Genomic DNA, 25748 nt, shown 5'->3' with positions numbered 1-25748 from the left:
CTGTATTTTCCCATATACCACAAGCATCTTTCACCCCAAATCCAAGGGCATGTATTAAGTGGAGATACTGTTTTTTGGACTGAGATAAAAGCCCTCTGATTTGATCCCTGCCCCATAGTGCAGCAGCTCTGGTATTCCTCTTTAGGCAGGCAAGAGGGTCAATGGCCCATGAATGGGTGAAATGTGTTCTGTGCCAGGGTGGCCACGATGCCCCTGGAGCCCTCTCAGCCCTTGCCAAACTGGTTGGGCAATCTCCCCTTCCCTTGTCTGCCATGCCTTGATGTTGTTATTTTTTAACAAAAGGGAGGCTGCCTCAGGGCTTCCCAAGCCTGATTCTGGGCTCCTGAGCTCAGATGTCTCCATGCTTGGCATGTGGAGCTAATTACGTGGCTCCAACCGCCCCTTACACCACACCTGTGCCTGGGGTGTCACTGAACCATCGTTCTCTTTGTTGGGGCCTTGGCCTTCTCAGCCTCCACTCCTTTTCTCTAGCTGGGCCTTCTAGCATGGGCCCACTGTACTGGACCTGGCTTTTAGGTACCAGCTCTGTCAGTCCAGGCTCTTGGATTCCCTGCCTGTTGCCCCTCACTCTAGGTCCCTGGCCCCAGAGTTTGCCCCTCATGGGCTATGGATTCTTGACTCTCACTTCACTTCTTACAGGCATCTCTGTCAACACAGTCTCTTGGAGGCTCCACCCCTCTCACTCAGGGTCTCTGGCCTGCAGAGATCACCCCTTATAGGCTACAGGTCCCTGACCCTTGCCTCTCCCTTAAGAAGTGTCTCTGTCCCTCACAAGCTTTGGGACCCTGGCCCTATTCTTATCCCTCCAAAGCAATGCTGGGCTTCCTGGCCCCTGCCTTCATCTTGCAAGGGCTCTGGGCCCTCAAGCCCAATCAGTGCCTTGAGCCTGACCCTTGGCCAGTCTCAAAGCAATCATGTGCCTTTTGGGCACAAATGGGACCTCCAAGACCACCCCTCACAGTCCCACCCAAACCACCAGTTGTAAACTGTAACAATGGGAATGAGTACACTGGTTGTAACATAAACTTAACATGCTCTAGGTGTAGCAAATGATACCAGTAGCTCAGTGTCTGCAGCAAGGCTTCCCCTTACTTGAGGCTGTGTTCCTCTGTAAGACACCAGTATCCAGCTGGTGGTCCTTTGAGCAGCAATAAAGTCAGCCTGGCATCCCCTTGCAGTCTCCCTGGCCTGGAGCTCTTCATCCAGTGACTTGCAAGGCTGGACTGCCTGGCCAGCTCAGACCCTTGGTTTATATGCTCCAAACCTGACCCCGCTTCTGATCAGGTAGCTCCCTAACCATCCGCAGGTGTTTCCTCTTCAGTGCCTAATGAATGATTGCAATGGTGACTTGGAACTGCTGCCCTAGCAGCCTCCTTGAATTGCTTATTGTGGGCTGCTAGGCCTATGGTAAACAATGGCAGTCACTAGTCTCAGCTGCCTGTTCCCTTAGGCAGAGATCTCCTGACTAGCAGCAGGTGCAACCCTTTAACCAGATGGGCCTCTCCCCTGTCTTGGCAGCAGGCCTTTCATAGATTTCATAGACATTAGGGCTGGAAGGGACTGATTGTTTTTCCTGTTAGCCCAAACACTGGAGTCTTTCTGTTATTCTCATTGAGTCATGAGGCCTATTTTCATAGATTTCATAGATTTCATAGATATTTGGGCTGGAAGGGACCCCGGAGGATCATTGAGTCCAGCCTTCTGCCCCAGGGGCAGGAAGTCAGCTGGGGTCATAGGATCCCAGCAAGATAAGCATCCAAATTTCTCTTGAAGACGGTCAATGTAGGTGTTTGAACTTCCTCCGATGGCAGGCTATTCCAGACATTGGGGGCTTGGACAGTAAAGATATTCTTCCTTATGTCCAGCCTGAAATGGTCTTGCTGGAGTTTATAACCTTTTGATCTTGTCATCCGTGAGGGGCTCTGGTGAACAGTCATTCCCCCAGATCCTGGGAGAACACCCCTGATAAACTTATTGGTGGCCATCAGATCACCCCTGAGCCTGCGCTTTTCCAGGCTAAAGAGCCCCGTGGCTCTCAGCCTGCCGTCATAAGGTCTGTTTTCTTGATCTCTGATCATGCGTGTGGCTCTTTTCTGGACTCTCTCAAGCTTCTCCACATCCTTTTTGAATTGTGGAGCCCAAAACAGAATGCAATACTCCAGCTGTGGCCTCACTAAGGCCGAGTACAAGGGGAGAATGATGTCCCTTTGCCCTTGTCTGGCCTCTCAGGCTGCAGTCTTTCTTCTTAAACTAACAGGAGCCTCCAGCATATAAAAAATAAGCATAATCATTGAGTTCATGGCCCATTGTTCTTCACTCCACAGGTGTTAAATACCATCTCTCCCTTTTAATGGTCTTGATGCACCACAAATGAAGCGAAGGGTGTTGGCTGTAGCCATGTTGGTCTAAGGACATAGACAGACAAATTTCTGGGGGTAAATCTGATATTCTTTATTAGACCAACTAAAACAGTTGGAAAAATTTTTCTTTGCAAGTTTTTGGGTACAAACATCCTTCTTCAGGCAGACGAAGCGAATGTGGCTAACCTTACTATGGGGAATGTTTCCCTCTGTTATGGCCTCTGGTCTCTTTTCCTGTTTCACAGCTCTTTAGTTCTTTTCAAGATCAGAGATCCACCAATGGGAACAAGACTTCATCAGCAGCTAGGGTTTAAGTTAAGCAGGAAAGGGAGGGTGAGTCAGTTGAAGATAAGGCTCTGTCTCTTCTTTCTTCAGCTATCACTCTGGGGAGGCAAACTAATTTTCTTCATAATGCCTTTTAAAAACAAGGTGCATATTATATTTGAGGATGTGTTATATTCAAGAAGGTATTGTATTACCCATCTCTCTCACACGCATACATCCCTTCCAGTCATAGAACAGGGCAAAGAAGAGAGATTTTTCCAGGTCTCTGATTCTTTCCGCCCCCAATTAATATGCGGCATCATGCCTGCTTCCAGTATATCAGTCCCTCCATCTCCTCTTGCGTGTCTCTGTTTGAGTCTCCCCATTGCTTCCGGGAACTGCCTGTCATTACGTCACTTTGTGGAGGAAGGGGAAGAGGTTTCGCCCACGTGTTCTCGGCTGGGGCTGAGTGAGATCAGGAGGAAGTGGGAGAGTTCTGCGCTTCCTGCCTGAAAGAGCCTCAGAAGCGCTGGGCCCTGATGCCCAGATAGAGCCCTGAAGAAATTGTCTTTTGTCCCTTTTTGCCTCTCCCCATGCCCCAGATCTCGAGAGAGGTAGTTGGAAAACAAAAAGGCCAGATGCTGTTAGCCCCAGTCAGAACTGGCAGGTGCAATGGCCCTGAGGCAGCCATCTTGGCCTGCCATCTTGTGTGCCTACAAAGCTCATTGGAATAGATCATGGTGTGACAACCAACCTCACCAATTAAATTCACTCCCTTCCCTTGGTCCTCAAACAGCTCTGGGAGGGGAGCCCTGCCTGGGAGCTGAAAGGCTGTCATGGTATTTCATTGGTTTGGGGGGATTCCCGTGATCATGGGTGACTGGTGCCTCCTGAGTCTGGGTGTGCACCTGCAGGTACCACCACTGGCATCAGTGGTGGGGCTGGAGCTGGTGAGGTCTCACAGGTGTCTGTGGTGGGAGCAGAGCTGGTGAGCTCCTGAAGGCGCCAGAGTCGGTGGTGGGGCCAGCACTGGCGAGCTCCCTCAGGCGCCGGTGCTGGTGTTGGTGGCAGAGGTAGAGATGGTGATCTCCCACAGGTGCCACTGTTGGCATTGGTGGGAGCCCTGTCAGAGGGCACACATGTGTCGCCTATGCCCATGATTGTTTCATGGTGTCTGTGGGATTTCATTTTTATGTTGTAGGACAGGGACATTGCATTGGATCTGAAGACTCTTTCAGGTCCCTCTGACTTCCCAGGAATAATGAGGGCGCAATTATCATCACCATCAGCATCATCAATCACCACCACCATCATCATAATCAGTCACCATCATTAGTAGTTGTATTATATAATCATCATCACTATCATTAGCATAATCAATCACAATAAACATTATTATTGTTATTATAGTGACTGTCATTGTCATTATTAAATATTAAATTATCATTATAATATTATGATATAATCCTCACTATAATCACAATCAATCACTATAATATTACTGTTATCATTGTCATCATCCACTATTATTATAATCTTCATCAGTCATCACCATGTTGATGATGATGGTTATTTATCATCTTTTCTTAAATGCAACACACACCTTTTTCCCAAGGAACCAGCTATTGGAACCGCAAATGTGCATTATATGTGAGAAACACAGTAAGAGCAGTTTCTACCACTTACTGGCCAAAAGCAAGAGTAAAACCTGTGGCACTCCCTAGGAAGAACAGTAAGCGGGCTGGACTCCCTTACTGCTGCTACTCAGTTATTTGCTACTGGATCTCTTTTTTTTTTCATTCAACCTTGAAAAAACAAAGTGTGCTGAATATTTTGGGGTGTGTTGTATGCAAAGAAATATAGTACTAACACTACCAGATATTAAATAATAATAATTATTGCTTTCAGGTGTTCTGCAGGACAGAGCTTCTTTTCTTCATCTGTTTTTTTGTTTCACTCTCTGAAATGTCCAGAAATAGGCCAGAACTTTACCTCTGTGAATAGGCAAATAATGTCCCTCCTGTGATGTGTTCTACCCCAACCTCTCCTTTCACAGGTCATTGGGACACTGTCAACTCTGTCATGGACACAGATTGCCCAGAGCAAAGGGATCATGTGAGTATGTGGGGAAATGTTGGGTCTTGACGACTCTATAGCAGGGAACCTGAGGGGCTAAGAAGGGGGACAATATTGTGGCTATGAGTGTCATTCCCTTCTCTCATAGAGGTGGTTGGTGGATAATACCTGCTTCTTGACAGGGCTTTGCCTCTCTGAGACCTCACAATCTATCAAAGAGCAGGCTAGAACCCTTGAACCTAAAACTCAGAGCTCTGTATTACTCTGACTTTGGGTTACCATATTTATACTTACTATGCACATATTTTCCCCTGAAAATCAGCACTCCAAAATCGGGGTGTATGTTTTAAGTGAGGAAGCTGAATTCTTCATGAGGAAGCTGCTTTTCTCACTGCAATAAAAGTGCAGAGGGATAGAAGCAGGGAGACATTGCACTGTAATGGCCTCTGCTTCCCTTTGGACTAGCAACTAGCAGGGACCAAAAGCTGCTGCCAATTTGGCAGTGGCTATGAAAGGGTTAACTCTGTAGGTTTTTGCCCTGAAGCAGCATGTGAACTAGCTGAGGGTGAGGAACAAAATAATCTTTCTTCCTCTCTATGTTTTGCATTCCAAAACCAAGGGGCAGGTCTTATTTGGGAGGCATGTTGTATATGAGAAAGTATGGTGGTCATTCCTAGACTCAAGCTCTCCCTCATCCCTTCCATTAGAGACAATTGTGCCATGGGGCCTTTGTGGTCACAGGATGCATTGGTGGCTGCCGTAGCTGGTCATGGCAGCCATCTTGGTTGCTCACAACCATGGTTGGCCATGGTGGCAATCTTGGTTGGCCATCCAAGATTTTCTTTACCTTCATTAGCAGCCTCTTCTGGTTGATTGGCCCTAGGGGGCCAAAGGTGGGTGTGCAGGCAGACTGACTTTGGTGCGATGTGGGGGAAAGGCCAGAGAAATGAAGCTGTCCTGAAAAGAGATAAGCAAAGGGCAGGTGCAGCCATGTTGGCTGCCACCTTGTCTTGCCATGGTTATAACCTCTTTATCTCCATCTCCCCTCAGGCCTTTCCCCACCGAAGACAGCGTCACGGATGACGATGTGTACAGTGGCCTGTCAGATCAGATCGAGTAAGTGCCTGCCTTCTGTGCTCCAATCTCAGGAGTCCTGTGGTCTGCTCTCAGCTCTGCTGAGCATCCCCTCTGCCTCACTGTGACTCAGTTAACCCCCGGAGTCAATGTCAATTGTCCAGTTGAGGAGTGTTCACCCTCAAATGGATTCTAAGAATCAAGAAAGGTTCAAAGAGCCTGTTTTGTTGGCTGAAAAGGACCGACTCTCGGGATCATCATAAATTCTAGTTTATTGGACAGGATGTGAAGTTACCAATGAAGTCCTAAATGCAAACTTTGAGTTATGAGTGGTACTGGACACCTTATCGCGCACACACACACATGCACTCACTCATTCAAACCCATGTCATTTAAACCCATGTAGTATAGTGTATCGTAGCTGCTGTAGTGATTGTGAGAGCACTGGTGTCAGTATATCTACCCATCCGAGGCCCTGGAATCTGCTGTCGACAGTCAGCTTCCTTCAAGGCGATGTCTTCTTCAGAAGGGGGTTGCCTGCTTGCCCTTCAGTCTCTGTAGGTCAGGTGCTGGATGAGAGGGTGCCACTGAGGGTCACACTTAACTGCCTTTTATCCCTTTCTGGCATACTTGTGTGATCTCCCAGCAACATTTTGGCTGCCTAATCTGGAGGTCGCTGTCCCACATAGGTCTTGAGTAGTGCATGACAGCTGTTAGTCACAGTCACTGGAGGTTTTGCTCAATGGTGTAGTTTTGGGAGTTAGTTTGTGATTTTGATTAATTAACAATGGTATTGTTAAGGGTTGCAGGAATAGTCAATAGGGTGGGTGCTCAGTCCCAGGAATCAGTTCCTTAGCTTGATTAGCCTAAAATGGTGGAGTAGAGTTTTGTAATGGTAAGTTCCTTTGGCTAGGTTATTGTCATTTAATTACCCACTGATCACCAGGCAGACAAGGTTCTTTGGGTGAATCATCTTTTATTAGACCAACTTAAATAGTTGGAAACAATTTTTTTTTCTGTCGATATATGACAAGCTTTTGGGTTTAAAAACCCTTCATCAGGCTGAGGAAGCCTCTGCAGTTGGTGTGTGCTGTTTCTGGATGGAATGAATAGTAAAGAAGCCAGAGGCTGGTCTGGTCTGCATACAAGACAGACGGTCAGTGAAGATGTAAATTGAGGAGTCAATGGGTGAGAGACAGGCTGAGGTGGCGGGGGAGAGAAAAGGGGGATGAATGTAGTAGTTAAATAGTGGAGAGGTACCTGGGGAGTCAGCTGTCAGGCAGGTTGTAATGTGTCATAAATCCAATGTCTGTATTTAGTCCATAATTTTTTGTATCTAGGAGCTTGATTAAATGGAGTTCATAGGCTCGTCTTGAGAAGTGTTTTGTAAGTTCCCTTTGAGGATCAGGACTGAGAGATTGGAGAAAGAGTGGTTTTCTTGTGAGAAATGTGCCCCCACAGGTAATTGGGTATTCTTGTCTTGGATAGATTTTCAGTGTGCATTCATTCTGGTGCGCAGTTGTTGTTTGGCTTCTCCTACGTATTTTCCATCAGGGCATTTGGTGCATTGGATGAGATGTATGACATTTCTGGAGGTGCAGCTGTAAGATGAGGAATGCTGATGATTCTGTTGTGGGTTGTCGTAATTGTGGGGGTGGTGGAGATGTGTTGGCAAGTTTTGCATTTCTTGTCATGGCATGGTCTGGATCCATTCGGTGAAGGGGCTTCTGTTATATCAATGTCCAGAAGGGAAATGTATAAAGGGGGCTTTCTGCTACAGTCCCACCGAAAAAGGAAATACTCCCAACATAAGAATAACTAAATCTTCCTGGGAAAGTTGTGGACTCTCCATCACTGGAGATGTTCAAGAAGACATTGGGCAGTCACTGATTTATGTGTAGCAATACCTGTGTTCTGTTACAGGGATTTCTCAGCCTTCTGAGTTTTGCTGTTTGCCACATGGGGTTGGGAGGGAATTCCACCCTCACACTTTCTGCTACAGGTGCCAAGGTGTTTCTAGCTTTCTAAAGAGGCATTGGGTGTTGGCTGCAGCAAAGGCTGGGCATGGTGATTGGGTTGTGACAATACTCCTGCTGAGACTCAAGTCTGGAGGCTCCTGGTTAGAGGGTCTGGCCCCTCCACTCAGGGTCAGATTGGCCACCACATTTGAGGTCAGGAAGGAATATCACCCCATGGTCAGACTGGTATGGACAGTGGGGGTAGGGGTGGGGGGCAGGAACGTGTTGCCTTCCTCCACAGTAGGGGACATGGCTTCTATATGGGATGTCTCGAGCATATCTTAACACCATTTTACAGCAAAAGGATGTTGGCTGCTGTGGTCCCACTGCTTTCCTGTAGCAGGGTTGGGTGTGGTGTCTTGTGTTGTTAAGGCCGATGGTCATTTTACAAATGATGGATTCATCTGGGGTGGTTTGGATAGAGCTGATCCTGTCTCAGGCAGGGGGTTGGACCTGATACGACCTCTGGAGTGCCTTTCCAGCCCCACTTCTCTAGGATTCTATGAATATCATTTGATATTTTTTCTTTGTTTGTTGCAGTTTCATAGTTTCATAGTTGGTTGGGTCGGAAGGGACCTGAGCAGATCATCAAGTCCTACCCCCTGCCATGGCAGGAAAGAGTGCTGGGGTCAAATGACCCCAGCAAGGTGATTGTCTAGCCTTGTCTTAAAGACCCCCAGGGTAGGAGCCTGCACCACTTCTCTTGGAAGTTCATTCCAGATCCTAGCCGCTCTGACAGTGAAGTAGCGCCTCTTGAAGTCTAGCCTGAATCTACCCTCTGTCAGCTTGTGACCGTTATTTCTGGTCACTCCTGGCGGTGCTCGGGGGAACAGGGACTCCCCCAGTGCCTGCTGGTGCCCCCTGGCTAGTTTGTAACAGGCCACTAGATCCCCCCTCAGCCTTCTCTTCTGGAGGCTGAACAGGTTCAGGTCCTGTAGCCTCCTCGTAGGGTCTGCCCTGCTGCCCCCTGATCATGCGGGTGGCCCTCCTCTGGACCCTCTCCATGTTGTCCACATCCCTCCTGAAGTGCGGTGCCCAGAACTGGATGCAGTACTCCAGCTGCGACCTGACCAGTGTCACACAGAGGGGGATTATCACCTCCCTGGACCTGCTCGAGATGCATCTGTGGATGCATGACAAGGTGCGGTTTGCCTTCCTGACTGCATCCCCACACTGCCGGCCCATGTTCATTTTGGCATCAATGATGACTCCAAGATCCTTTTCTGCCTCTGCACTGACGAGAATTCCCCAGCCTGTAGGTACGGTGCTGGTTCTTCCTCCCCAGGTGCAGCACCTTGCACTTGTCAGTGTTGAAACCCATCCTGTTCTTGTCTGCCCACCCCGTAACCTGTCTAGGTCTGATTGTAGCCTATTCCTCCCTACTAGCATGCCCACATCCCCCCACATCTTAGTGTCATCTGTGAATTTGAACAAGGTGCTTTTAACCCCCTCGTCCAAGTCACCGATGAAGATGTTGAACAGTGCGGGCCCGAGGACCAAGCCCTGTGGAACCCCACTGCCCACATCCCTCCAAGTCGAATATGACCCGTCCACCACCACTCTCTGGGTGTGGTCCTCCAGCCAGTTAGTGACCCAATTGACTGTGTGGGTGTCGATGCCACAGTCCCCTAGTTTTTAAATGAGAACGGGGTGAGAGACCGTGTTAAAGGCCTTTCTAAAGTCCAGAAAGACTCTGTTCACTGCTACCCCTGCATCTAAGGATTTGGTGACCTGGTCATAGAAGGCCATCAGGTTGGTCTGACAGGACCTGTATTCGTTGACCCTAAGCATAATCTCCCCTGCTGGCCCCTCGTGGACATGTGCCAGGATGATTCTCTCAAAAAACTTACCCAGGATCAAGATAAGACCAACTGGCTTATAGTTCCCCGGGTCCTCCTTCCTCCCTTTTTTGAAGATGGGAACCACGTTGGCCCTCTTCCAGTCCTCTGGCCCCACACCAGAGCACCACGAGTGCTCGTAGAGCTGTGCCAGGGGTCCCACAATGACCTCAGCTGATTCCCTCAGCACTCTGGGGTGGAGATCGTCCGGACCAGCTGATTTGAATACATCCAGTCCCTCCAGAAATTCTCTGATTAGATTCTCACTGACCCTTAGCCTAGGTGCACCTCCTCTGAGTCCTATGGGGGTCCCGGTGGGGGGAGTGACCCAGTCCCTGCTCAGAAAAATGGAGGCAAAGAAGTTGTAGGTTAGCTTTGTCATCTGGTGTGACGACCAGATTTCCTAGTGTGTCTTGTAGGGGCCCCACGTTACCCGGTACCTTCTTTTTGCCCCCTGTATATTTAAGAAAGGACTTCTTGTTGTCCTTGATCCGGGAAGCTAGTCCCAGTCTCATCTCCACCTTGGCCTCCCTGACTGCCCCCCTGCATCCCTGAGCAACTGCAGTACAGTCCTCCCTGGTGATGGCCCCTCCCTGCCATTGGGTGTACGCCTCCCTTTTAGCTAGGAGACATTCCCAGATGCTTTTGGTGAGCCAGGGGGGCTTTTGCGCCCTCTTGCTCCCTTTGATCCGTGTTGGGATTACCTCCCTTTGGGCTTGGAGGATCATCTCCTTAATGAGCGACCACTCTTCTTGGACACCTGGCTCCCCTCCCCTCCGGGACCTCAGTACTTCCCCAACTATTCTCCTTAGCTCATTGAAGTCTGCCCTCCTGAAGTCCAGGGCTGCTGCCTTGCTGCGGGCATTTGCCACCTTGCGCTGGATGGTGAATCCCAGCAGGCGATGATCGCTGTCACCCAGGTGGTTGAGCACCTGCAACCCCCTCACCAGGTCGTCGCCCATGGCCAGCACCAGATCCAACAAGGCATCTCCCCTGGTGGGGCTGTGCACCTCCTGGGTTAGATGAAGGTCCTGTATTTCAGCTAGAAACCTACATGAGCTTTGTTAAACTTTACCTAGAATTTAGCTAATCAGCATATGCTCCAATAGATATATTTGTTTTTACTTTGCTCTTGAACTGAATAATGCAGCACCAGCCCCTATTATATCAGTAAAGTGGCTAGTTTCTTTTTCCCTGGAGAAAAATATGTTGTGTGTTCAGGGGTAGATCCAGTGGGGCACACTTGTACCTGGTCCATCCAAATTTTAAAGCTAATTGCCTAGCAATGATAGCATCACTTCTATTGGGGCAGCAGCAAGGGAGTCAATTGACTTCATGGCTCACTAGAATTTGCTTGATTGATTTTAAATTCTTCATTCCAAAGGTGTTAATACCTCTCTTTCCTTTGAAGTGGTCTTTAAATGCTTCCAGTTCTCTAGGTATCCTTCCTTCTCCAATGCTGTGGTCTGTTTGCTGCTTCTGGTCATGTCAGTTCGATTTGACAGCCCTTCAGACTGCTTTTTATCTCTAGCTAGAAGCATGAACCCAGGTGTGAAAATATTAACTCAGGGGAACATTAGCTCAAGGGTGGAAATCCATTTGCATGAGATACTGGAGGTGCTGTGCAAATACTCAGGAAGACTTGATTTTCTTTTATGAATCTGAAAAAGAGCTGTACGTTTAACTGTAATGATGCTAGGAAGAATGAGACAACATTTTGGGATTATGTTTGTCTAAATTGTTGTATATAGTAGATGATATAGCAGAATATCTAATATAGCAGATTCCAGTAAAGCTGGTGGGTTTTTTTGCTTCAGTCTTAAATTTAATGCTATAGCTCTAGGCCCTGACTTATTAATGAAGCTTTTAGTTCCTTTTTTACTGGAAGAAAATGTGTGTTGGGCTCTATGAGATGATGCACCACACCATCTGCACCCCCTTTTTCAAAACCCTAGATCCACCCATCTTAGAATTCTCTTAAATGGTTCACCTTCACCTTTTTGTGACATTTTCTCTTCTATGTATTTCCTTCTCCTGTTCTTCTCTTGGCCAACCATTGTCAAGCAACTATCAGTAACTCTTTACTTTCCTGTTGTTACAGTAGCATAAGGTCTACTGTAGTCTATAGGAGGAACACAGACACTTCTGTGCAGTGACCGTTACTTGGCACTGGAGTTCCCCAATCTCTGTTGGGGCCCTTACATCACCCAGCACAATGGGGTCCTGATGTCAGCCTGGGTCCGTGTAGTTCCTGATGTCCTATTGTCCTCCCTCCAGTGACACAGTGGAGGATGATGAGGACCTATATGACTGTGTGGAGAATGAAGAGGCTGAAGGTGATGAGATCTATGAAGATCTGATGAGATCAGAGCCATCCCCAGTGCCTGTGAGTTCACCCTCATTGCTTGAAGATGTTCTAGCCCATGGGAGCTGGAAGTCAGGACTCCCTAAGGTTTCAGTCTCAAGGAGAGGAGCATGAATGGTCAGAGCCAAGGGGCTGGGAGTCAGGACACCTGCACTCTTTTTCCAGCTTGGTAATGGGGAAGAGGTCTGGTGGTCAGGACAGAGCACCTGGAAGTCCAGACTCCTGTGTTCTGCCCCTAGCATGTATGATGGGACCAAGTGACTAGAGAGGTGGAGATTGGAATTCAGAACTCCTGGGATGTCTGTCCCCAGCACTGTGGGGGACTGGTTACTAGAGAAGAGGGACTGGGGACTCTGAACTCCTGGGTTCTGTTTCCATGCAGCTGGGGGGGTGGCTCCTGGTTAGTAGTTTGGGAGGCCTGGATTTGGGGAGGGTGTTTGAGTCTCCAGTTAGAATAGGAGCCAGGGCAGGTAGGGTTATGGGTAGGGTTAAGGTTAGGAGAATAGGTAATTTTAGGGTTAGAGTATGGTTAGGGTTAGGGTGAGTAGTATGGAAAGGATTATGGATATGGGATGGGTAAGGATAGTGGTAGGGTTAGGGAAATGGATAGGGGTAAGGCTAGAGGTAAGAGCAGGGTTAGAGGTAGGGCTGAGTGTCATGGGTAAGGTCAATGTTTGGGTTATGGGTATGTTTAGGGGTAGAGGTATAGGTAGATTTATGGCAAGGGAGAGAACTATGATTAGTGTTGGGAGTCTGGGTCATGGTAAAGGGAGGGGTGGGATTAGAGGTATGAGTATCATTAGGGTTACGGTTTATGGGTAGGGTTAGAAATATGGGTATGAATAGAGTTAGCATTAGGGTAGGGGCATGGGTAGGGTTAGGTTAGAGGTATGGGTTTGGGTAGGGTTAGGGTTAGGGGCAATGGGTAGGGTTAGAGGTACGAGTATGGGTACGATTGGGATTGGGGGCATGGATTGGGTTAGTATTCAGGTTAGGAGCCTGGGTAGAGTTGGGGGTGGGGTTCAGATTACTGTGTATCAGTAACTGGCTCTGGATCCTCCCACAGCAAAAGATGACTGAGCTGGACAAAAGGAACTGCTGCCTGCAGGAAATCCGGCAGACAGAGGAGAAGTACACGGACACACTAGAATCCATCTACCAGGTGTGACAAGTAGCCCTTATGATCCTGGCCTCTTGTGCCGTGAGGCAGAGATAGCAGCTGGGGCTTTGGGCTACAAAGGGTTAGTTTCAGAGGGGGTAAGGGGCGAAGAATTGGGAGCATCGTTTATGACCTCTTTTTCCCTTGTTGAAAGCTGGCCCCTTTAAATCCTTGTTCCTACCATCCAGTGAATGTCCATCCAGCAGGGGTTAGGGTTAGGCTGAGGCTAGAACCGAATGGTTTGACTCTGGCTATAACCCCATCTGTGTGTCTATCTGTGTGTGTCCATCTGTACGTCCATCCATGTGTCCAGCACTTTAAGAAGCCCCTGCAGCGGTTTCTGAAGCCGCAGGACATTGAGAACATCTTCATTAACATCGAGGTACAATGCTGTCCCCCTCTTTCCCTTCCCTTCCTGGCTTGCCATGAGCTCAGCCTGGAGACATCCAGGCAAAAGATCATCCTCTGACCTGTGTCAGTGCTGATGTAAGGGATGGAGACCCTGTGACATGCATGCCACATGTGCCCTGGGCAGCTGGCATGTTTGGCAGGGTAGCCCCAGATGGCCAGGGCAGGGGGTTCAAACTGGGAGCAGAGGAGGGGTCAGATGTCACTGGCAAGGCTAAGTCTCCCTGTCTCCTTTCCAGTGGTTCAGAGATGCCTTTGGGGAGGGTATAGGGATGAATTTGAACTCATGGGTTCAATTCCATGCTTCTTGGAAGGTAGAAGTTAGAGCAGGAGGCTGAGAATTGGGACACCTGGGTTGCATTTCTGGCTCTGAAAGGAAGCAGGACTTAGGAGTTAGAACAAGGAAGGCTGTGTCGCCTAACTTCTGGCTCTTATTTCTGGCTGTGTTGTGGTTAGCAAAATGGGGTTAAGAGGCAGGATGCCTGGATTCCTCCGTCTTTTGTTTGCCATCTGCCTGAGCACGTCACTTCTCCCTACGACTTGATTTCCTTGTTACTGGAGGAACCCATGTGATAATCTAGTGCCAGATCAAGGTGTGGGTATGGCACATAGCATTAAGATCTCAGTTGGTCATGCCCCACTGGGGTGGAGGATGGAACTAGAAACATCCAGCCACATGTAATACGTCCTATGCTGCTCACAGTGAGCCAGGAATACTTCTCTGGCTCACGTGAGGGGGTCCTGTCCTCTGCAGCAGAAGGATATGAGCTGTGGAGCCTCAAGCCAGAAACAAGAAGGCCCCAATGGGCAGAGAACTTCATGTTAATGGTGCCAGAGAAAGCTGTAGTAGATTTCAGACCTCACCGAGCATCTAGTCCATTTCCCCAAAGGACCTCTCCCCATCAGGGGAATGGGCCTTGGGGCTTTGGGTGGGAAGATCCATCAGAGAAGAATGGGATGGAGAGATGTTTTGGCTTGGAGCCTGGCCCACTGGGCTGCAGGGCTCATGAGTACTAGATCAATACTGCATTTTCACATATACAGCATGCCACAGAATATAATATGCATGTTGTTTCTGAGACAGAACGAAGGAAAAAAAGATTTTTCTAGAGGTGTGGCTGCATAGAGCAGGGACAGAGCCTCATCTTTAGTTCATCACCCTATTTCCCGCTTAACTAAAGCTGAAACCCTAGCTGCTGCTGAAGCCTGGTCTCCATGGGAAGAGCTAGGATTTGGAAAAGAGCCAAAAAGGAGGCTGTGAAATAGGAGGAGAGAGAACAGGAGCAGTGAGTAAACATTTCCCTAAGAAAGGTTAGGTTCATTAGGACCATCAAGACCATCAGAAAGGAGAGATGTTTGTTAATAACTCTGGAGTGAAAAACAATGAGCCATGAAACTAATTGACTCCTTCAGCTTCTTGAAGAGTAGTACCACAACAGAAATCAAAGTGGACAGCTTCTAGTCCAGGCAGAAAATCATTCTTCCCCCACTTAAAGAACACACTCCAATTTTGAGGGGTTGATTTTGTGGGGGAAACGTGTGTCATGTACACTAGAAAATACAGTAATTAGGAGGCAGCTGATGAGATGAGATGCTGAAAATCCATATATGCATCAGCCTTGTGGTCTAGGCTTAAGTTTAACCCTTGTGTGATTCCAGTGGATGGTTGAGGCCTGTGGGTGATGACCGTCTATGGCTCGGGTGCTGCTGGTGTTGGGGCCTAAGGTAGTTGTGGCCCAGGAGGCACCACTGACCCCACCCCTACCTTTCCCCTCCTCTTAGGAGCTCCTGCATGTGCATCAGTACTTCCTGGCCGATCTACGAAGTGCCTTGTCCTTCAATAATGGCCAGAACCTCTACCAGGTCTTCATCAAGTACAAGGAAAGGTGAGGCTTTGCACACTAGGTGGACAGGTACCAGGTCTGGGGTGGAAGAGATGGAGGGGTGGACACAGAAAACCCTGATTCCCTGGATAACTCACCCAGGGAAGAGCAGGAGATGCCTCCAGCTCTCAATCACCTTTCCCCACTTCTGTGTGATCAGGCAGAGGGGCCTGCTGAAACTCCCAGCCCACCCCAGGGCTTCTTCTATGTCAACCAACGGGTGTCCCCCAGCCTTGGGCCTCTGTGCATCAGGGAGGATGTCATCATCCTGGCCTGGAGTGTCCTGAACTCAGCACTTGGCAGGGCTTTAATTGGCTACCTCAGCCTTCTCCTTTCCTCAGCCTTCCACCGTGTTATTTTCTTTCCCGTCCCTCCTTCTGTTTCCCCTCCTTTCTTTTTACATTCCCCATCTAGTGCTCTAGCTGTGTGTACCTAGGGCTCCAAGGGAAAGTCTCCTGTGGAGGACACCAAGGTTGGGGGGGCCCCTGTGACGGTGACATCATTGAGGATGACCCAGCTGGGGGTCCTCTCTAGCCTCCTGCTCACAGCAGCCCCTTCTTGCCCCCAGGTTCCTTCTGTATGGCAGATACTGCAGCCAGGTGGAGGCAGCCAGCCGGTGGCTGGATGCAGTTGCCAATGCCAGCGTGGACGTGAGGATGAAGTTGGAGGTCTGACCCATGTTGCCCTGCCATTGTAGCCCCATCCTGGCAAAGCTGCTGACTCCTGCCTCCACCTCCTACGGCCCTGTTCCCCCCCCAGCTTCGGCTGGGGGACATAGTGCTGTGAGAGTCCCCCACACTGTCCCCTATGCCCCATTTGCAGGGTATGGAGCCTCATGGGGCCTCTTAAGTGGGCTGAGGTCAACAGAAAGCATGATGGGCGGCATTGGCGATGCTTAGGGTTGAGATTGGCCATGTACCCCCTGGAAGTGCCAGCCGCACCCCCTGGAAGTGTACTTCCGGTTTCACTGCTGGTGCTTCTGCACTTGGTGATTGGCCACTGCTCCCCTCTCCCCACCGGTCGGTGATTGGCCACAGGGGACCCACCCCCAGCGGTGATCTGGTGCCCCCCCCAGACTCAGGAGGCACCAGTTATCCATGGTGGGAGGGGCCATGAGGTCATCAGAACATGGTGTGAGGGGCTATGAAGTCATGAGGATCATCACACAGAGGGAAAGGTGGGTGAGGCCATGGGGGTCACCAGAGGTCATTGTAGGAGGGGCTATGAGGTCATGTGGATGAGGTCGCCAGAGGATGTGGTGGGGATGGGCCACGAGGGCACCAGAGAATGGTGGATGGGGCCACAAGCTCATGTGGATGGGATCATCAGAGGTCATGGTGCAAGGGGCCACAGGGGCACCAAAGTTCATGGTGGAAGGGGCCCTCAGAGGAGGGGTCTTGGAGTGTCAGGAGTGGGAATATGTTCCAGCATGTAGGTCTGGCCCCTGCAGGACCCTATAACTAGACCTCAAGTCACTGGTCTCCTCAGCAATGCCACTTCCTCTCTCCCTGGCAATGCCACTTCCTGTCCCAGGCAACACCACTTCCTATCTTGCAGGAGTGTTCCCAGCGAGCCAACAACGGGCGGTTCACTCTGCGTGACCTGCTTATGGTGCCCATGCAGCGGGTACTCAAGTACCACCTCCTCCTGCAGGTATAGGGGAAGCGAGGAGCAGGATGCCTGGGTTTTCTCCCCAGCTCTGGGAAGGGAGTGAATGGAACAGGGTGTGCTGGGAACCAGGACTCCTGGGTTCTAGCCTAGACCTTGAAAGAGAAGTGATACCAAGTGGTTTGAGCAACCACTAGGAACTAGGACACCCAGGTCCTCTCCCCAACTCTGGGAGACAAAAGGTTAAAACAAGGGGGGGCGGGCGGAAGCCAGGACCCCTTGGTTCTATACCCAGCTCTGGCATGGGAGTAGCGTCTTGTGGTTGGAGGAGGGGGGATGGAGCCTGGAAGCCTGGGGTCTGCCCCTAATTCTGGGTAGGGAATGGTTGAAGCAAGTAGGAGCTGAGAACCTGGACACCTGAGTTTTATTCCCACCTCTGACACGGGATAGTGGTGTCTACTGGTTGGAGGAGTGGGCTGGGAGGACACCTGGTTGTATCCCCAACTTTGGGAGCTGAGTGAGGTCCAGTGGCCAGAGCAGGGGGTCTGGGTTCCATCCCTGGTTTTACCACCTTCTTGTTGGATAATCTTGGGCAGGTACCTTCTCTCTGTGCCTCAGTTTCCCTGTAGAGAACCATGGTCATCCTCAAACATCTCGTCAACTTTGGCAGTGGCATGATCGACTGCCAATGCCCTGCTCAGCTGTATTCAGATCACCTTTTCCGTTGAACCTTGGGGGTGTTCTCCAGTGAGATGCATCAGCACACTGGGGTGTAGATCGTTGAGTTCTCTGCTTTATATAGCACCTGACACTTCCAGGGCCCAGTTCAGGACTCCCTAGTCAAATCCAGTTTTGGGCAGAGAGGGAGGCAGGGAGGAGAACCCACAGAGATGTGGCTGGATGGAAATGTTTTGTAGCCAGTTGAATTTCTTTTGTCCTTCCTCTCTGTAGGAGCTTGTGAAACATACCACAGAGCCAATGGAGAAGGAAAATCTGAGGCTAGCATTGGATGCCACACGGGTGAGCCGGGCTTTGTGTCTCCAGAAACCCTCATGATTTTCACCTGTAATCTCATGATTTTTCTTTATGACACTCACATCCAAAGATGGTTAAGTAGGGGTGAGCCCAAGATGGACTTCCACTTGAGCTGAGGGACCGGCGAGGCTTTCTACTAGAGCTAGTGGGAAGAAGAAGTCTCCAGCCCCTTGGGAAAAGCCAATACCATATTTCCCTGCATACCACATGCCTCTCACATAAGACATTTATTTATATAATTTGTATCTGAGGCCAAATTAGCCAAAATTAATTCCAGATCCAAGAGTTCGGAACCATAAGTGGCCCTACTACCAGCAAACATCCTCCACCTACACCTGGGGCTTCAGGTATTTCCAAAACCTTTGGTGGGCATCCTACTTGCAGGCCCAAGCCCGGAGGCTTGGGGTTTGTATGCCCCCCAGTTTTGCTTGCCCTTAACCTTAAGGCCCTGGAGCAAGCTAGGGAGGAGACTCCCATTTTCATAAACTGGGTTTAAAGCCACTGCACCTTGGCAGGTACTGAACCATGCCAGAAGAGCAGTTCTCACATAAGACACGCACCCTGGTTTTAGAAAGTAGAAAACTGTAGTGCTTGGACCCAAAGAGGTCAGCAGTGGAATCTGTGCTTCTGGAGTGTGTTGGGCTTGGTCATATATAAGATAGCCAGAAATTACCTTGAGAAACCCCAGGGCAGAAATATTCTCTTCTCCAGTCCTAGCTAACACTGACCATAGGTTCTTTGCCTCATTAGGACCTGGCACAGTGTGTTAATGAGATCAAACGAGACAACGAGACGCTCAAACAGATCACCAACTTTCAGCTCTCCATTGAGAAACTGGTGGGTTCCTTCCAGGGCTGTCACCTAGACTCACCCACTTCCCAACTCATTTTCTTCCATCCGTTCCTTTTTGTCCAGCCTGTCCCTTTCATTCCCTCCTCTGGCGCCATGATTCCATCACTTGTTCATCCTTTCTCTGCTTCCTTTGGATCCATCAGTTTATTCCTTCATTCCTTTCTTTTCTTTCTTTTCTAGTTTACTTCTTTTGAATTTCTTCATTCCCTCTATTTCATTCCTCATTTTGCAGAGGAGTTTCATTGTCATTGTGGCTCTTCCCATTTTTTATTGGCTCTTTCTCTTTAAGGAACTAATAATATAAAATAAACCCCTAAAATGTACTTTTCCCCCATCTAAATCATATTACTTGCTCTCACATTTTTACATACAGGTGTCTGTATGTATGTGTGACTTCCCCTATTGGAAAATAGTAGTACTACATCTTCTATATATCGGGCCTCTGGAATGTTACATTTAAAGTGTGATGAACAAGTTCTCACTCCTTAAATAGCAGCCCAGCCACACCTGAAACTCAATTTAAGGTGGAAGAATTCTATAAATGAGCCATAAAGTTATTGCCCACATAACATGGATTAACTTTTGTGCCTTGTATTGCACCTTAAATGGAACCTGTGGCCAGGACATCCATCAGGGGCCTAGGGATTCCCTTTCCCAGCTGGGTGGTGTAAATCAGATGTGGCTGCTCTGTGGTATAGCCAGTGGCTGTGGGTAGCACTCATTAAAGGGGTCAGCCAGGATGAGGTAGGGGAGCTTGAACTTGTAGCCTCCCGGAGGAGAGAGGAAGGGAGCAGGTGAGCTGGCTCAGCCCTTCCATTGCCAAATTTAGGGCTTGAATCCTTACTCCCATGGGAGCCATAGGGATGGGCAGCAGGTGGGCAGGGGGGCCATGTGGCCAGAGGTTTGAGTCCCACTGCTTCTGCTCCCAGGTATGCCTCTAGGAGGAAGAGTCAGAGCAGGGATGGGGCAGGGCTTGATTGGTGGCCCCCACTACTGCAGATACACTGAGGTATGTCAGGATGATTAGCAGGGTTCAAAGTCCTAGCACTGTACCCCTGGCATTGTCACTCACCCATTGACTGGTAGTAGCATATGTTGTTATCCTTAGCCCAGTGGAGGAGTACATGGTGTTATGGCTTGTTTCCAGGCTGAACTCATAAAAGAACTGCTGCTCTTTCCCCCCCCCAGTCAGAGTCCCTTGCTGAGTTTGGGCGGCCGAAGATGGACGGGGAGTTGAAGGTGACCAGCTCAGAGAAGCGCTCTAAGACTGACAGGTGAGGGCCTCTGTGCCTTAGTGTCCCGTCGTAGAACAAAGACAGTGACCCCAAGCTTTTCCAAATGGGCTTTGGGGTGCAAAATACAGTACAAGATCTACCTGGTGCTTAGCTCTGCCCCCACAGATCACTATAGGTGGAGAGGCAGAGGTGGATCTTTACCAAAACCTTTCAGGAGGAACTCAGAATTATCATCATCTTCATCTGCACCATCATGGCTGTATTATCTAATTTATAATGTGCCCCAGAATAAAATGTGCACCTTGCTTTAGAAAGGCAGAATGAATAACATGAGATCTTTCCTTGATAGCCTCTGCCAGGGAGGAAACAGAGAACGTCCAGAGCCTGTATCCAGGGCCATGGACAGCTTCACTTTTGTTCTCTTGTCAGGGACTCAAGCAGCAGAAACTTCTGTTACCATATTTCTGTAATTATAATGCACCCAGTTTCTAGCAGCCAGGTTTTGGGGGAAGGCATGTGTTACATGTGAGAAAACACCATTTGTTGTTGTTGTTATTAATGTTATTATTGCTGCTGTTTTGCTGTTGTTGTGATTGCTGTTATTATTATTAGTGGTGGTGGTGGTGTTTTGTTGTTTTGCTTTTCCTGTTGTCATTGTTGTCATTTGTGAATAATAATGATAATAGTAATAATAATGATGCTGCTAATAATGTTTATTGGTGGTGTTACAATTTTTATTATTTTTGTTGTTTTGCTGGGTTTTTTTGCTATTGTTGATGTTAGTAGTATTAGTATTATTATTGGTGCTGTGGGACAGAGCTGTACTGCTACCCAGTGTGTGCACAGGTGGTGGACAGTGGAATGACCTTCAGGGAAGATTAGCTGTGAGGAATAAGCAGTTGCAGACCAAGCAGCGGCAGCACCATGAGGATGTGGTGAGGACAGCAGATGGCAATGGTTTCCCTCCTGAAAAGTCCCACACATCCTTTGACATGGCAAGTACAACTTGCCTCTGTAATAAGCCTGCCCGCCCCACCAGTCATGGGTCTACAAGTCCCCAGTGACAGAGCAGATGGAAGGAGATGTCAGAACCTCAACAGCTGTGATGGCGGATGAAGGCTGCAGTGGAACGAGATCCCCAGTTGTCTCGGTCTCCTTGCCATTGGATCAAGGTCTCGTCCTGTCAAGAGCTGTGTGGAAGCTGATGTGCAGTAGCTTCTCCATGATAAAAGAAGTCACACACAGGCATCTTCCATGAAAACAGGTGGAAGACAATCATCCTCGACTGCAAAGGACTGCTGAAGAAGAAGATTATTGGTGGCAGTGATGGTGTTGTTTTCCTGCTGTTATTATTATTACTATTGGTGATGGTGGTGGTATTGTTGCTGTTGTTGTTATATGTAATGTTATAACAAAATCTTATAAGTGTAATAACAGTAACACTTGGTCCCCTTCTGCACTGAGGCTGTGGATTTTAAACCCATTTCAAAATGAGTGTGTATATGGGGAAAACTTGCTGCTCATTATCTGATCTGGTCTGTTATATCTATCTGTGCCTATACTAGAATAAGCAAGGGAAACCTGAACAGCTCAGATTTAAAGAAGAGTGGACAGATACAAGAGGTATCTTGAAATATCTTATACCAGCACAATTTACTTTATTTCTTTGCATGCAACACACCCTGGAATATAATACAGAATGCTACTCAGTTACTTACTATGGGAAAAAAGCTTTCCCTGTAGTAAGGAACTGAGTAGCAGCAGCAAGGAAGCTCATTGTTCTGCTCTTTTTGGGTTAGGCATAGACTTTACTTTTGCTTGTGGCTGTTAAGCAATAGAAACTGCTCTTACCATATTTCCTCATGTGTGATGCTCACTCCAATTTCCAGTTGCTTTTTTTGGTGTGCAAAAGTACATGTTATATGCAAGAGTGTACAATAACAATACTCTAACTGTTACATCTATTCACACCTTCTTATAAGGAGTCTTTATTGGCAATGTGAATGCAAGTATTCCCCACAGAGTGAAGCTAACCCTAGTTACTTCTGGTATAAACTTGGATTTACCAGTATAACTGCATCTGGCAGGGGTCTGTTGTGTGGATGTAGCTTGAGCCTCTCTGCCTCTTCCCTGGCAGGTATGCATTTCTGCTGGACAAAGCCATGATCATTTGTAAAAGGAAGGGGGACTCATATGAGATGAAGGAGTTCATCAACCTCCACAATTATCAGGTCCGGGATGACTCGCTGGGGGACAGGGAAAATAAGAAGGTGAGTCTGGGGGGTGGAGGCATGAGGAGGGGGAGCGGGGGGTGTCCCCACCTTGCTAACACAGCACAGGCCTGCATGCACACATGGAGGTGTGCCATTCCATCCAGTAGGGGGGCAGTAAGGACATAACCCGCCCCCTCCAACACCTCCCTGGTTGGGCTTCACAGGACTCACCTGGTTTGGATGCCAGAGGGAGTTGGCAGAGAGCCCAGGAGTCTGGACCTGGCTCTCTCTAACCACAGAGCACTTGTCCGCCAGAGAACCCTGGGGTCCTGCACGCCAGCCCTGGCCTGCTCTACTCACTAGGTAACACCCCCACCCCAGCAAAGAGTAGAACTCAGGTATCCAGGCTCCTGTTGTAACCACAAGGCTCTGTGCACCTCCCCCACGTCGGCAAATGGAACCCAGGTGTCCTTGCTCCCCAGTCCCTGTCTTACCCAGGTCTTTTGCTCTGCTTTCTACTCCTTGCCCTGTGCTACTTGCCTGTCTGCTTTTCTGCTCTCCACTCCTCACCCTTTGCTGCTGGTCCCATAAAACTGCTATGCTTCTTACTCCCTGCCCCATTGGCTAGTCTGCTTTTTCCTCCCTGCCCCATCTGCTGCCCTGCTTCCTGTGCCCTGCCCTCTGCTCCTTGCTGCCAGCTGGGTGCAGCAGGACATGTCAGGTATCCACATTCCTGACCAGTCCAAGAGTCTCTAACTCTGTACATGGCTTCTCTTTTCCAGTGGACCCACATGTTCTTTCTGATCGACAGCTATGGGGCACAGGGTTACGAGCTGTACTTCAAAACCCGGGAGCTGAAGAAGAAGTGGATGGAGCAGTTTGAAATGGCTATGTACGACCTCCTCTCTTTTCCCATCTTCAGTACCCTTGCCCCCTACCCCTCTGCCCCACGGGCTCCCAGCCCCAGAGGGGTCCCTGCACTTCCCCACCATCCTATTGCTCAAGATGGGGTTTCCAGCCTCTGCCTCCCATGGTGTCAGTCACTGTACAGACTCACAGTGAGACCTAGCCCCTGCTCCAGCTGGGATCAGGCATATGTGTCAGGCACTGTACAGACATGCAGAAACAGCCATTGTCCGAGCTGGGATCAGGCCTCTGTTGTATCAGGCACCACACACACACACGCACACACTACAAACAGGCGTTACATGTATCCAGGGGGGAAACCACTTTATCCTGGGACAAAGTGAGATTGTTCAGATGTCCACGTCCATTGTCCTGGGGTAAATCCTAAAAAAGATACAGAGTATTAACACTTTATTCCAGGTGGCTGCAAATTGTGTCTGCACAGTGTTTCCATGTTTCTACTGCAGGAAAGAAAAAACACTGAATGGATTATTGAAAAGCAACAGGGCATTCAGCCCCTGATTAGAAGGACAATGTGTAAACATGTCAATCCCAGATCTCTGTTCTGGGAGAGAGACACAACTTGTCCAGGGGAGAATGCAACGTCTGTTCCCAGCCACACACGCTTGCACGGAGTCACAGCCTTGGCTGAAATCAGAGCACTGTGGGTCCATAGCTCTGTACACATCCTGTGACATACAGCACAGCTGGGATCAGGGCCTCATGTGTCAAGTGCTGTATGTATACCATGAAAGACAGCCCAGCTGGGATCCTGGCCTTGTATGTCAGGTGCTCTACACACACTGTGACATCTCAGCTGGGATCAGGGCCCCATTTGTCAGGCACTCTAAAAGTCACAATTATTGGGCTCAGCACTGGCAAAATCCTCCAGCATAGATTATCTGGGAGAGCCATCAAAAGGAATTTCTTGGGTCCTTCTGCCCGTGAATTGAGGTGACTGACTGATGTCAGCATTAGGGGGCAGGAGCTCCGTGAATGTTCTGGTTCCTGCTCCAAGTTCTTCTGTGTTGATCATGAATGTCCCTCCTATCTGTCGTGTCCCTCTCTGCAGTTCCAACATCTATCCCGAGAATGCCACGGCCAACAGTCACGACTTCCAGATGTACTCCTTTGAGGAGACAGCATCCTGCAAGGCCTGCCAGATGCTGCTCAGGTAGGAACCCCTTGGATCCCAGAGCACATACCCTATTTTCCCACGTGTGTGTGAGCATGCATGTGTATAACGTGTGTATATGTCTGTGTATAATATATAGGGGTGGATGGGTGTAATGTTTATATGTGCATGTATATATATGTGTATGTGTATAATATTTGTGTGTGTGCACGTGTGTGTATATATGTGTGTATATGCATGTGCTTGTGCATAATATATATATATATGTGAGTAAATATAATATGCATAGGCTTCAATTTTTATTTTGTAATAATTTTGATGGATATTATCAGTTTATTTTTAAGCACTTTTTTCCATTTTTATCCATTTAAATTTTCAAGAATGTGCAAAATTAGGGTTTGGGGGCAGACAATTCATTAATGACAAACACAACTACTGTAGGACTACTGCCAGCTGAGCAACAGAGCTGCCATCAGTCCCAGCTCCACTCCATTCCCCTGTAGCTTCCTTTGTCATTTCCTTTGCCTTTGCCTAGTCCCCTGGGGTTTCTGGGAGTTGCAGGTCCAAACTACTGCTCTCCCTGTAACCACACTTCATCAGCCAACATTTTTCTTAGTCCCTTTTCTATGAATTTCAGTCATTAATGATGTAAAAAGATAATCAGTTCGTGAATGTGTGGCTGAATTGACATATATCAATGTTTATTGATAAAAATCAAATCCTGCTAAGCCTAAATATGCGTGTGTATATAATCTGTATATGTGTGTGCGTATGTGTGCCTATATATATTTGTGTGTGTGTATGTATGTATATATAAATGTATGTGTGTATATATACACACACACATATAAATTACACACACACGCGTGCGCGCGCACACACACATACATACATGCATATGTATAATATACACATGCATATAATACACCACTGGGTTCCCAGGTCAGCAGGAAATTTGCACCCCCCCACACCTATATACATAAACACACACACACATATGTATATAGGTTGGGAGGGGGTGTGCAAATTTCCTGCTGACGTGGGAGCCCAGTGGTCTGGAAGGGATGCCTGGGCTGGGTTGCAATACCTGGATTTGTTAATACAGCTTGTCTCTGATGAAGTCCTTGCTGTACTCTGTTGCTGCTGAGCAACACCAGTGGTTTGCAGGTGGTAGTGTAGGCCTTGCTAGAGCATCAATTAGCATATACTGTATTTTCTCACATACAAGGTGCCCCAAAATATAATGCGCACCTTGTTTTTGAAAGATGGACTGAAACGAGAAGGATCTTTCCTTGTAG

General features: G+C 48.5%; 1 protein-coding gene across 1 annotated transcript in view; it reads left to right on the top strand.

Moving 5' to 3' along the window:
• VAV1 (vav guanine nucleotide exchange factor 1) overlaps positions 1-25748 on the top strand; it is a 58097-nt gene that overhangs the window by 18001 nt on the left and 14348 nt on the right. The window contains exons 3-16 of the mRNA XM_090060510.1: positions 4702-4760; positions 5772-5837; positions 11929-12037; positions 13083-13178; positions 13489-13557; positions 15366-15469; positions 16035-16134; positions 17024-17119; positions 18026-18094; positions 18860-18946; positions 20150-20235; positions 22334-22466; positions 23192-23301; positions 24388-24489. Coding sequence (XP_089916636.1) covers positions 4702-4760; positions 5772-5837; positions 11929-12037; positions 13083-13178; positions 13489-13557; positions 15366-15469; positions 16035-16134; positions 17024-17119; positions 18026-18094; positions 18860-18946; positions 20150-20235; positions 22334-22466; positions 23192-23301; positions 24388-24489 — 1286 coding nt within the window. The remainder of the gene's footprint in view (positions 1-4701; positions 4761-5771; positions 5838-11928; positions 12038-13082; positions 13179-13488; positions 13558-15365; positions 15470-16034; positions 16135-17023; positions 17120-18025; positions 18095-18859; positions 18947-20149; positions 20236-22333; positions 22467-23191; positions 23302-24387; positions 24490-25748) is intronic.

This window comes from Crocodylus siamensis, chromosome 8 (assembly GCF_052110815.1).
Source record: "Crocodylus siamensis isolate JL-2025a chromosome 8, ASM5211081v1, whole genome shotgun sequence".
NCBI classification, from domain to species: Eukaryota; Metazoa; Chordata; order Crocodylia; family Crocodylidae; genus Crocodylus; species Crocodylus siamensis.
This window is presented reverse-complemented; position numbering and strand designations above follow the sequence as displayed.